Below are 13,456 nucleotides of genomic sequence, written 5' to 3' on the forward strand. Positions count from 1 at the left end.
TCACTACTCACTAGCCCATTCTGTACTGTGATTTACTTAAATACGTTATTCAAAAAGAAAAGTACATGGTTGCTTTACAGTTGCAGCTCTCTTTAGTTTCCTATGAAAAAATGGGAATGTGGCCCATATTGACGAAACCATGCTATGCTGTGACACATTCTGGTGCAGGAAAACCCCTTCCAGCCTATTCACTTGAATTATGTATACAAAAATGTTAAGTCCATTTATTTTTTATTTTTTTACTGGAGTTAATACATTAAAAAAAACAGACTGTACAAACATGCACACTATTTGGCCTTTGTGATTTATACACATTTATGATTGTACAAAATACAACATCTAAAAAGTGCATAAGAAAATAAAGATACACTTTCAATCTTGATTTTTCCGAGGTAGAATGAAGGTCATTCTATTTGGGGGGGGGGGGAAGAATTCACAAAGCTCTTTACCAAATATTGGAGCTCGATTAAGAGTTAGCTGCCATTGACTTGATCAAGCACTGATTATTAGAACTTTGTGAATCCCACCTATCTCGGGGTTTAACTGCTTCCATCTCAGGGAGGGGGGGTGGGGGGGAAGAGGGCTTGCAATATAATGCAGACCCACCGACACTAATCGTTTTTCTCATCAAAAACGTCCCATTTTCTTCAAAGTACGGAAAGGGCGATAAGCAGCACACTGCTGAAAAGTAAAGTGCTTTCAAATTTCAAAATGGTTCTATTAAATATTTTTTAAATAAACATAACTAAAATTCAATTAAGAAAATAATATGAATACAAAAAATATGATTTTTCTGCTACCCCTCCCCAAGAAAACGCAGTGTGTGCACGTCTTCTCGCCTTTCCTATGGAGAGGTTGGGGGTCAGAGCCTAGCACCGATTTACAGGATCTTCTGTAGGATCGAGTTCGCCACATCCAAAGTTTCGTCCTTGACCAGAACTAGATCATAAGAGTCCATGTATTTCTCTAATAACTCTTCTACCTAAGGACAAAAGAAACAAGATAAGTGCCTTAAAAGAAAATGGTACGGTGACCAATTGAAAGAAATTTGTTAAGTAACAACAGCAAAACCTTTTACAGCATTTGAATTATAAATTAAAAAAAAAAAAAGTTTAAATTGAAAGGGATTAAATTAATTCCAAATTCCATTGGAAAAAAAGTGGTACTCTGGCTTTGTGAATAAAAAAAAAATGTAGTGGTCCCCCCCAAGATCCGTGTCACTCCTATCACTTTTCTGAAAATATTCAGTGGCTTGAATAGGTGACAATTCTGTATGCTCAGAACCACTTCTGTCCCCTCTTGGCCCCACTGCAAGGTGAGCTCACAAAACCCTCAGGTTACTATAAAGGCAGGCGGCAGGCACAAAACTCTTTTCAGAGGGAAGGTACGGCACTTAAGAGTTTGGTCAAAGCCCACATTACATGTGACAAGTTAGTGATTCATTATGCCTATATTAATAATAATAGCTATTTCATATAGAGCATTTCCCCCAAAGGGACTCAAAAGCGCTTCACAATTACAGTATAGTGCGCAGTACGCAGCACATAGGAGTTTGTTAGGCACAGTAAATTCTATAGAACTATATTATACACTATAATGTATAACTATACAAATATAAGAAATCAGCCCTTAAGCCAGGCTTCCTTATTAATATAAATACCTCCCCATAGGGGAGGTTGGCTGGGACATGACTGATTCACTTACTTTATCATTAAGGAATCCTATTTTGAGGATGTTTTCCACATTTGGCACTCCATCAGCCATGGTTAAGTCACCTAGGGAATCTCCGAGCAGTATGATATTACTGTTATCCTTCAAATGAGTGAAGTACTCTGTGCTCTTCAAGGCACCGTCGTGTTTGTTGTACACGTGGATTAATTCTCCTTTAAATCCTTTTAAAACACCCTGTGAAAGGCCAAAAGAACATCACACGGTGTTTGGGGACAGTGCCTTCATTCCAAAGTACAGTATAACACCAACTTCTAATTTCTCCTATCCATGCCAAACGTATCCGTGTAGAGCCAGTGCAATCAGCCTTAACGCAACAATCCACCTAAAATATAGCTATATAAATATACATACAATACACTGTGCTTCTTAATGTTTATGATGGCCAGTGCCTCTTTTAGTGTGGACATAGAGATACCGACCGGTGTGAAAGCTCTCTCCATGGAAATAAACGGCGCCACAAGTCTATAGGAAGCCCGCAACATTATTAATGGAGGTTTTGAACAGGAGAACAAACATTTGAATCAAAATATACTTAATATTTCTGTCTTCACTACCTTAATCAACTAAAATGTTAACTAAAAGTATCGAAGCTGCCAAAGGAAAAAAATATATTAGGGCAATATATATACACCAAATGGTGCTACTCCATACAACACGTGTTTCCAGACACCAGAAGGTGTCTTATGGAACAGAACAGCTTAGTAAATATGGGCCATAATATCCTTGCCTTTTCGGTTAGTCCTTCTTGCTACCTTTTACAATTGTATATATGGTCCCTGACCCAGTTACTGTGTATTTATACAGTACACAGAAGTAAAAGGTGACCCTGTGTGCTTGTTTGCATGACACTTCCCAGAATCCCTGGCTGCCGTGGAAGCACTGTATGTCAAGACATAATGGTGAAAAGCAGGGTTGCAGACCTGTCTGATAAATATCACATGTATGTGTATTTATACACACTCACATGAAAGCAAGGAGAATAAACTGGAAAAAGTTTTAGAGGGTTTACAAAAAAACCCCCCAAAAAAACCCTGCAACTACTGTATAAGGATAACAACAAAAACCCTCAAGTGTCCCACACATTCCTCAAAGTCTGCAAAGTGTTTACAGTGCAGATATTTGTCTATTTTGGAAAATATGTGAATAGTCTGACAATTGAAGTAAAAAAAATATTATCTCATGTCAGTATTTCAACTTAAGCTAATTGTGGGAATTTTGATTAATTGATTAATAGTGAGTTCCCGCATCCTCTGAAAACAGGTCTAACAACTGAAGAATCTGTTTAGTTTGTATCTATATGTACTAGAGCAGCCCTCTTGTGTTCTGACACACCGCTGCATTATAGCTCTTTTATGTGCATCAACTTGCATTGTCACTAGAAAACAAGCAGCGTTCACTTTCACAGAAAAAGACCGCACTATCCGTAGATGTATCCATGCTTGTGGAACTATTGTATAGTAGGGATACCTTCTTTTCTCTTTTTCATGGATATAACAATGTAAATCACTAAAAAAATAAAATACAATGCACACATCAAAACTTGCAAAAAAATATACATCCATCAGGGGTGGAGTGGTCGGAGGGAAACTGCCCCCTGGGACAGTCAGAATGGAACATTTTGGGCCTGTGACAAAGAGGAGGCGAAGAAAATGATCTCTGTGCAGCAGCTTAGCGACTCCGGCCATTAGGTGGCGCTACAGAGCTCACTTCACAGCTCCTCTTCCAGGCTGGCTCCTCTCCAGTGTGCAGGCAATAGGAAGGAGGGGGGAGGGAGCCTATGACGTATAGAGCATGCAGCCTAGGCATAAGCTGTGGACGCGATACAAACGTGTGTGTCTACGCACACACAGTTTATGTAAAAGGTGCATGTAACACCCATTATTACTCTGACTGGTGTGTGTGTTGCAGTGGGACTAATATGTGTTATCCCACCTGTTAAAATGCATCAACTGATGCAATAAAATGTATTACATCTATATGTATATGGTGCATATATATTGTGTGTACATGTATATAATACATGAATAGTATGTGTGGTGCACGGTACATGTGTGATGTGTGTGACTGGGATATATAGTGTTTGTTCATGCTGCATGCATCTGGTCTGGGCGTAGGTGTATCTAATGTGTGTACATATGTATACGTGCGTGTCTGTGTATGGTGCATATCTGGTGTGCGAATCTGGGAATATGGTGTGTGGGCCGCCTGGTTCTTGGGCTAGCTTGTTGGGCTTGTCCCCTGGGCTAAAATTTTCCAGCAAGCTCGTGATGTCCATTGAGTTTAACCTTTGTTAAGTTTAATTGGGCGAGATACTCATCCTATAGTTCTATCGATCCAGATGGCAAACAAAAACCCCAGTGAAGCATTTGCCAATTATAATGGTAATCAGATTTCTACTTGGATCAATGGTCTTACAGGGTTTTAACTTATTTGGTAAATCCCTATAGCACTTCTCCTCTCAAGAGGTCTAACCTTTTCTTAAAGCTATCTGCTCTATTTACCATCACAATCGACAGGTAGTAAATTCCACATGGTCATTGCTCACTGTAAATAATCCTTTCCTTAGCTGCTAGTGAAACCTCCTTTACAAAAATCAAAGTTTCGTGTTACAACATACATTTTCGTCAAAGTCCATAAAGTTGGAGACCACCCTAACATTAGGGTGGTACACCCCAGTCTGACGTATGACTTCTTCCAGTATATCTCCAAGTCCAGCAGAAAATATGAATACGGGGATGTTGTGTTCATTGAGCTTATCAAAGAACGGTTCATAGCCTTCTCTGCAAGAGGAAAAACAATGAGATATATTTGCTGCTACTTGAAACTTGGAAATCATTTTGTAATATATAAAAAAAAAATACAAAGATGCAGAACTTAAGCCAATAACATTCTATTTCATACTGTTCTAATTCTTTAAAACACTGTTTCTAATTTTAGTTAAAAAAAAAAAACACTGTTTCTAAGAAAAATAGACACCTAATAGAAATGAAAAAGCTCATTAAGTTGCATCCTCATGCAACCTCATTTATTCACTTTATTGTAGTGATCACTACTGTTTGGTTACTGACCCTTTACAGTATTAGACCGCCTGTTAATGTCTATTACATAAAGCATACAACCTTCCCTGTGCTATTGTCAATGAACCGAGAGTCCTCTGCCCATACAGATTTAATTGATTAAAATAGCCAACATTTGTTTTTGTTTTTTCCGTCTAATATAGGGTACATTAAGTGTGAAAAATCAAAGATGCTTACTTAAGCATGACATCAGATTCCCTTACGATTTCTGCCAGTTTGTCTTTCTGCAAACGTTGTTCAATTAGTAAGGTGTGCGACTTTGTGTACCTGAGATTAAAAAATAGGGGACAAGTTATTCATGTTGCGATCCTTTTAACAAGAAACAATTGTTGCTGTCTCAATTTATGTTGCGTGAAAGTACAAATGTCCACTCGCTCAAGGTTTCTTACCAGCATAAGTGTACAACTGTTTAAATAAGAATAAAAGGTACACTGAACCTGACTAAATAAAGCATATGCAACTTAATATTTATCTGGTTAGATCTACAGGGGGTCCTGTTGATCTCAAACGTACTCTAAGTTCCAGGGACCCCCAGGTTGAAGAGACATTAGACTTTAAATCTCCCACACAATATAACATGTCTGGGAGAACAATATAGCTGCCACGGCCAGCCGTGCTCTGTTGCCCAATAGAAAGCCTGTTACAAGTTCCGGTTAGGCATGTCCGTAATCATGTTATTTAATACATTAATCTCCTGGCAAAAGTAAAAAATGAGAAGGGCAATCCTCCTAGGCGGACAGTGAACTACGGACAGTGGCATGTTTAATGTAGCCGATTGTTTTTTTTGGTTTTAAAAAAAGGGTGTCAAACATGAAAAAGTATTTTTAAATGTTTAATATTTTCATGATAAACAAATTCTTTGGAGAATGTTCACAAATCACTGCCCAATGTTATTTGGTCAGTCGAGTCCTCAAAGTCAATAGTAAACTGTACTGGATTATGCATAAAAAGAAATATACTGTACTGCATAGATTCTTAATGGTCAGAAAGCGTATCGCACAGCAGATGCTAATGCCAATTATTGACTATGGAGACATAGTATATGGCTCGGCTCCTCAAACCCACCTTAGCAAACTTGACACCCTCTACAATTCAATTTGTCGTTTTGTTCTCCAATGCAACTACAACACACATCACTGCGAAATGCTCAAAGAACTAGATTGGTCATCACTAGAGTCTAGGCGCAAAGTTCACCTTTCCTGTCTCACCCTCAAATACTTTCTGGGCAAGCTACCCAGCTACCTGAACAAGCTCCTCACCCCTACCACATACAGCACCTATCACCTGAGATCAGACTCCAAAAGACTGTTCATGGTCCCAAGGCTCAACAAAGTATCCGGACGTTCCTCCTTCTCCTTCCGTGCACCCCAAAACTGGAACAACCTACCAGAGACTCTCATATCCACCACCAGCTTAAGTTCTTTCAAATCTAAGGCTGTCTTACATTTTAACCTGGTCTGTAACTGTTTCATACGCTCATAATATATATTTTCTTTAACTGTGCACGCAATGTCTTGTATATAATGTATACCATGTTCATTTATGTAACTGTACTTGTAACCATGTATTATTTGTTTTCCTCTGTGCCCAGGACATACTTGAAAACGAGAGGTAACTCTCAATGTATTACTTCCTGGTAAAATATTTTATAAATAAATAAATAAATAAAATAATGTACACAAGTGGAAAGACATTGGGCCATATTTACGAAATGTTGCTATTCCATATCACACTTTATGGCCAATTCAAGTGAATAATCTGGATTCGGAAGAGGCCTTCTACAATAGCACAATTTACTTAACATAATGGCCCATACTTACTGAGACCCTCCAACTATTCGCTTGTAAGATGCATTATGACTGCACCATTTAATAAATCTGGTGAACCAACAACAGACATATCAAGACTTACTGCCTCCGTGACCGAGAAAGTTTGAGAGAGTCGGAACGCAGCTGGGACTCGAACACCGCCAAGAAAGCTGTACGTTTTATTTTACAAACTGCATTACTATGTAAAGTTACTTATAAATTATGTACACTTTATATTGGTTTGATATCTACCTTTTGCATTAGATAGCAATTATTCACTATAGATCCGTTTACGTTATTAAACTTACCATTCAACCATGTAAGGATACTTCTCTTTAATTGTAAGGTTTGGGTCAATTTCAATGGCATAATATTTTTCTTTTAGCAGGAATAACTATAAAAAAACAAACAAAAAAAAAAATTAAATGACAAAGTCTAAAACTACTGGCAGTGTTACAACAGTCATATTAATCAACCAAAACAAGCTACGCTTTGATGCAGAGTAATTTATTTTTATACTCAAAAATCTTGACAATAAAATAGTTGACATTTGACACACAAATTAACCAGTAAAGTTGATGCTATCTTATGCTGCGCTTGTAGTGCCGGCGACAGCGCCGCGGCAAAACAAATGCATTGCCGCCGTCGCGTGCGCTTATAGTAAGCGCGACCGGGCGACGGATTGGTCGCGATCGCCGGAAGTCATCTCTATTTGATTTTCCAGCGACCGTCGCGTCGCCGGCACTATAAGCGTAGCCTTAGGCTGCGGCCACGCTGCCGTTGAGCGCACTCGTGCTTGAGAGCAGTGACATCACCAACTCTCCAAGCATGAGCGCTTGGTTGTCCTGCAATAATTTGAGAGCAGAAGCGGGGGCGTGGCTATTAAGGGAGGGTGTGTTTCATTGGCTGGATCGGGTACATCTATAATGACACAGAGACCATAAATCAAAATGCCTCAGCTGGTTTATATTTAACAACCAAATTGCAATGACACTTCAAATCCCTAATGTTTTGTGTAATGTTGTTAGATTGTAGCCACATTCTAACGGGAGAATACCGGATGGGTCGGCAGGTAGTGCCATCTCTAATAATCTAAGAGTGAAAAGTATCCCCCTTAAAGATGCAGTCGAAGCAGCACTTCCAGAAAAAAATATTTATTTTTTGTTTTAATATACGCAGCCTTTGATTACCTTTATTGAAAAAAAATTATTACCTAAGCTGACGATCGATTTGCTCTCCTGTGATTGATTAGCAACGATCCTGCTTTCAGGGTTCACTAAATGGCTGCCTTTCAGTTTCAATTCAATCCTTCAGTCAGTGTAACTCAGCAGCTACAATGTATTGTTATATTACTAGGGTAACTATCTATTGTTACAGTTTGCAGCTCAAACTGCTGGGAATATTAGCGACAAATGATCACAAACAGGAAAGTATTTTGCATTGCTGGTGAGGTGGGCTAAATCTGCCATAGAAATCAAAGGATGCTCAGTATATTAAAACTCATAAAAAAATGACATTACGAGTTGATTGATAAAAAATAAAATTAGTAAGTATTATCAAATACTACAGAACTGATTTAATTAAAAAAAAAAAAAAACACGCATGTAGAATATTGCATGGATTTCTCCATTTAATAGCAAAATAATGCTTTAGGGTCAAGATTGCTGGTAAAAATTACATTCCATCAAAAGGGTGGTGATGGTTCTTTACGGGACTGAAATGTTGGTTATGTTTTTCATGCCGTAAAAAAAATAAATTGATCAATTCTATTACTTTAGCTCTTTATGCTTTTATACCTTTAATAGACCACCTTGAGTGTTATTTCTAGAGGACCTTCTGAGAAGGGGTCTCAGAAGCACATGTTGGATTTATTAAAATGCATCATTGATCTGCAAAAGAAACACTAATTTCTGTCTGTTCACCTGTACTTACAGCTTCCATGTAAAGGAGGCAGATAAGATTCTATTCCATTTCCTATAAGCACATGTCAAATGTAATTAGATTATAGAATAAATCAATAACATACCTTTTGTCGGCATTCATCTGTGACAAGTTTACAGTTGTCAATAATGTCTGTTAAGATAGAAAATAAAACCATTGGCAGAAACAATTTCATTAACAGGATTTATTTCCTTTACAATACATGAATTTACTTAATTTTTTCTGTTATTTGTTAACTTCCAGTTGGAGTAAACTATAGTAGTATTGTATATAAAGCAATACAGGGCCTTTTCAAAGAAAATGTCTTTCGTTTTCCCATTGGTGACATACAGCAGCACTGAAGACTAATGTATACTTTGTAGATTCATGTCCCTAGGTTCTTTAGTTTCAAAAACTTAGTTTATAAGAAGATGGCCCAAATTTAATGCGGTTACATCTTTCTTATTTAGTGACCGGTTGTGTTAGGCATTAATGCAGGAGAAATTAGGCATCCAATTAACTTAGTGGGCACTGTTGTAAAAGCTCAGATCTGTATACCGTGCAATCATTATACCCTACCCCCTAGTATTCGTGTAATTATTGTCCCCCACCCCCCATTATTCACGCTTTGGCAATACTGAAATGTTCTTTCGTCATGCCAATAAAGCCGATTTGATTTGTATAGCACACTTTGCCCAAAGTCAGACCACATTTTATGGTGATGCAGAAGTACAATTTGCTCAGAACAAAAATGACACTTACTATGACAAGTGGGGCATCTTTTCCCATTGTTAGAAAATCTGCTTAACGTCATATCAAAGTCTGTGATAACCTGCAAAAGGAAAGTGAAAAACACATTTCAATGAATGAATATGGTAAAGCCCCAGCTCGTAAAATTAAAAAGAAAAAAAACAGGATGCATTGGCTTTTGTGAATGACAAAATGCACAATTGAGTTATGGTTTGTAGGAATCAAATGACAATATATAGTCTTATTCAGGTACATACAGTTAAAGGTAACATGGTTCTACCTCCACATTTTCTTCACTGTAAGCCAAGGGGGTCCATAGAATCATGAAATATTGAAGCTGATATATTCTGTACGTATATCCTTATTAACAGTGGTTGACAAATCACCAAAAAATCTACTCGCCACACAAAAAAATCTACTCGCCACCTAGTACCAAACGTGTGCTGCTTGGGCCAATATTTACTCGCCCGGGGGTTAAATCCACTCGCCCGGGGCGAGCAAATGTATAGGTTTGTCGAACACTGCTTATTAATATAGTGCCATTCAGGTACATTGCGCTTTACAATACATGACATCATATTTGAACACAATGGGAATAAGCGTTACAGATAAAACAATAGGAAAAGGCGTCCCTGCTCCGAAGAGCTTACAATTCTGCACACTGAATGCTCCTCTATTACTGATGGCAAGGCAGTGCTTAAGTCCAACACCGCTTCTCACACAGGTGCAATACTTTTAGAATAAACAGCGCTAATTAAGTGTAAACCACTCAATTTGTGTAATAATGAATAGCATATGAGAGCTCAACCATAAGAAAAAAAAGTGACAGAGAACCCGGAGTCACTGAACACAAACTAGTTATTCCTGTGATTAATGCGCCTCTGAGGAAGTCGCCCATGAGGGTGTGAAACGCGTTGGGCTATGGGTATGCTGTTCGTTCTGATTTGTGTGGAATACAAAGGTCATGTTAAGAAACTTTTATTGTTTCTTTGAATGGGATATCTTCAGCTATACGTGAAGAGGGTAAAATACGGGGATTACCCACGATCACACTGCGATCTCAGAATCTTGTGGACATACTAGAAATTCATTTATGCGGTGAAAGAAGATTGGGGACATTGCCAGTCGCCGATTCCGTCTATGAGTGCAGAGGGTTAACAAGATTTCTTCTTGAACTATTGTCTGCTATAATAAATAGCCTGAGAAATCCCTGTTCTGAACAGTTTACGATCCCATCTGTGTAACAGTGTATAGCATAAGAGAGCCCAATTATAAGAAAAAGTGACAGATGGCAAGAGACAGAAATTACAAGACTATTACTTTTTTTGATTCTGGAACATTAAAATCTTTTACCGAATTACAAAATACAGTCTTCCTAAATCTGAAATTTTCCATTTCCTACAATTGGAGTGATCCTCATACGATCCTTCTCCGACATCACCCTGCTGGCTGTCGGAGCAGGATCATATGAGGATCACTCCCTGATCACAGGTTTTTCCCATAGCAGCATAGATTGAAGCATGGCTTCCCACTGACTGTTGCTTGCTTGAGCCAAGAGAGTTATTGTTAGAGATTGTTGTCATACTGCAAAGACTGATTATAATCTGTACTATATACACTAGTGTTCATCATCATCACCATCATCATCATCGTACATTTCTTTTAATCCTCATGAATTGGTCCGAGGGGGATGTTCTTTTAGCCAGTTGAGATGATGGCTGCTACGGATAGAGGCACCCATTACAATTAACCTCTTTCCGAAATATTTTTGTGTGAATGGGTCCTGCTCCAGAATTGTATAACATCGGATCAAGAAAATAAATTTGTCTGGTTTCAATAACACTGCTAAAAATGAAGTCAATCATTTGATGTAGAATCAGAATCTGTGAAGGCAGAATCAGCAGCTGTGCAGAGACGCGGACGATAGCAGGGCTGAGGTGGTGACGTCATCGACCCCAGACAGAGGGTATTCCCCGATGCTCACATGCCAGAGAACACCTCCTGTGGAAGGAGGACCCACACCCAACGAACAGCCACCGCACTGACTCTCCTATACGATTAGGTTGCAACACCTAAACACCACTTCTATGCGGACAGCCACGGATTTAAATTGCATGTGTGAATTTTTCAACCAATACTTGCTTTACTTAATGACCTTATTACGCCATTGAAGCGTCTCTTGCGCTCTTTCCCTATAGTGTGTATATATTGTGACAAAATACCCTTTTTGGCTAAAGGGTTTGTGTCTGGGAACCTTAAAACCCACTGTCTTTTAGGGTAAACCACAACACATCACAACACAGATCCAGCTCTGGTTCAAGTGTTTTTATTTGCTTTGACACTCCAGCAGATGAAACAAGATGAGCAAAACAATCAAAAATAAATCCTTGCTCTGAGCATTAATTAGAAGGAAGTTCTCTAGCTATCTTTGGGTGGCTTCCCCACTTGGCAAACAATATAAACGCAGGTATCACAAACAAAACTGCTGCACAAAAGTGCCTGTTTATAGCGTCCAGCTCTCTCAGGCCCGTCATATAGTGCGCGCGCTCCCATGTGCGCGCGCGCCGCACTTATAATTGTATGTGCCCTAGCCTGGCCTGCTATACTTCAGCCGCGTGCGCGCACGGCAGTGAGCGGTGGCGCGGCAGAGTACAACAAAGATGTGAAAATGTATATATTCACGCTGCTGCCGCGCCACATGACTGCCAAGCCAATCGCAGCGCGACTGGGATAGGCTGGGGGGAGGGGGGGAGGGGAGAAGTGGGGGAGTTCCCAGGGGCAGGAGGAGCAGGCAACGCACCTCGCCAGCATACAGAGCGCTTTGTGCGCGGTTCCGACAGCGAGAATTCACACACAGGCACAACTCAAACTGGGCAGCCCATGTAACAGGGCACTCCCTCTCCTTTGCTGCGGCAGCAGCCTTGAATCTGTTGTCAAAACTGTGCAGGCTGTGGCTGTGTGTGAAGCCGGGTGTGACGTCTTAGCCACGCCCGCCTGTCGCTCACAGCACAGACCAGTATACACAAAAAGTGCGCTGCACGTGCCAACTATAAAATGGGCCTTAGCCTTGATTTATAGTTGGCACGCTTGCGCTAATGCGCGTGCATCACACTTTTTGTGTGTCCAGGTCTGTGCTGTGAGCGACAGGTGGGCGTGGCTATGACGCCTCACTTGGCTTCACACACAACCTGCACAGTTTTCTCTGCATGTCTACAAGGCATTTACAATACATTCAAGGCTGCTGCCGCAGCAAAGGGGTTAATGTTTGTGTCAGCTGCAAGATGTGGCAATCTGTTTTATTAAATGTAAAGTAGATCTGTCATGCAGAGTGGTTTGCAGCAACGCCACCCTGGCAGATTGTATTGATGCTGCTGAAATGTATAGAATTGATGGCAACGTGCAGAGAACTTGATCCATCCCCTGTGTTATTGCAACAAATAACTCCTTCCCAGCACAGTCTTGTTGAACTCACTATTTACTTGGAGTGCTTGACTCAAAGTGTCGCCACACTATAAAACTTGCCCTGCTCCTCCTGCCCCCGGGAACCCCAGCCGCCCCCTCCCCCCCCAGCCATGCTGTGATTGGCTTGGCAGTCAAGTGGCGTGGCAGAAGCACAAATTTTTTTCACGTCTTTGCTGTGATCTGCCGTGCCACCGCTCAATGTCGTGCGCACGCGGCTGAAGTATAGCAGGCCAGACCAGGACACAGCCAATTATAAGTGCCGCGCACTCACGGCAGAGCAAGAGCGCACTATATTACGGGCCATAGCTGGAATAGGTCAGAGGGGGGAGAAATGGTCCTGCCTGGCCTTTTTAAACCCTGTTAATTAGACCCAGGTGATCTGCAGCTGGCTTCACCTGCAATGCCTCCCCATGGCTTTTGACTCTTTGTGAGGACAGGCAGAATTTTATCAAAGCAGGCCCTATATATCTTCCATCCAAAATTAAACCACACTTCCTCTCAAAACAAACACACACAAAATGTGGCCTACTGATATTTTACCTGGATTGAAAACTGGTTGAAGGACATACAACAGAAAGTTGTAATAAATTAAACTTTTTCAGGTTGGGCTAAAGATGTGAGTGGAGTACCTCAGGGATCGGTACTGGGACCTCTGCTTTTTAACTTTTATATTAATGACCTTGAGGTTGGCATAGAGAGCAAAGTCTC

General features: G+C 40.1%; 1 protein-coding gene across 3 annotated transcripts in view; it reads right to left on the bottom strand.

The window, feature by feature from the left end:
• Positions 1–214: 214 nt before the first annotated feature.
• Positions 215–13,456, bottom strand: part of NT5C3A (5'-nucleotidase, cytosolic IIIA) — a 66,295-nt gene continuing 53,053 nt past the window's right edge. For all 3 annotated transcript variants that reach the window (XM_075586566.1, XM_075586568.1, XM_075586567.1), the window contains exons 3-9: positions 9,299–9,368; positions 8,643–8,689; positions 6,925–7,010; positions 4,986–5,075; positions 4,349–4,511; positions 1,705–1,905; positions 215–982 (exon numbers count right to left, since the gene is read on the bottom strand). In XM_075586566.1, coding sequence (XP_075442681.1) covers positions 881–982; positions 1,705–1,905; positions 4,349–4,511; positions 4,986–5,075; positions 6,925–7,010; positions 8,643–8,689; positions 9,299–9,368 — 759 coding nt within the window. In that variant the 3' untranslated portion in view covers positions 215–880. The remainder of the gene's footprint in view (positions 983–1,704; positions 1,906–4,348; positions 4,512–4,985; positions 5,076–6,924; positions 7,011–8,642; positions 8,690–9,298; positions 9,369–13,456) is intronic.

The sequence above is a fragment of the Ascaphus truei genome, chromosome 2 (assembly GCF_040206685.1).
Source record: "Ascaphus truei isolate aAscTru1 chromosome 2, aAscTru1.hap1, whole genome shotgun sequence".
Taxonomy (NCBI): Eukaryota; Metazoa; Chordata; class Amphibia; order Anura; family Ascaphidae; genus Ascaphus; species Ascaphus truei.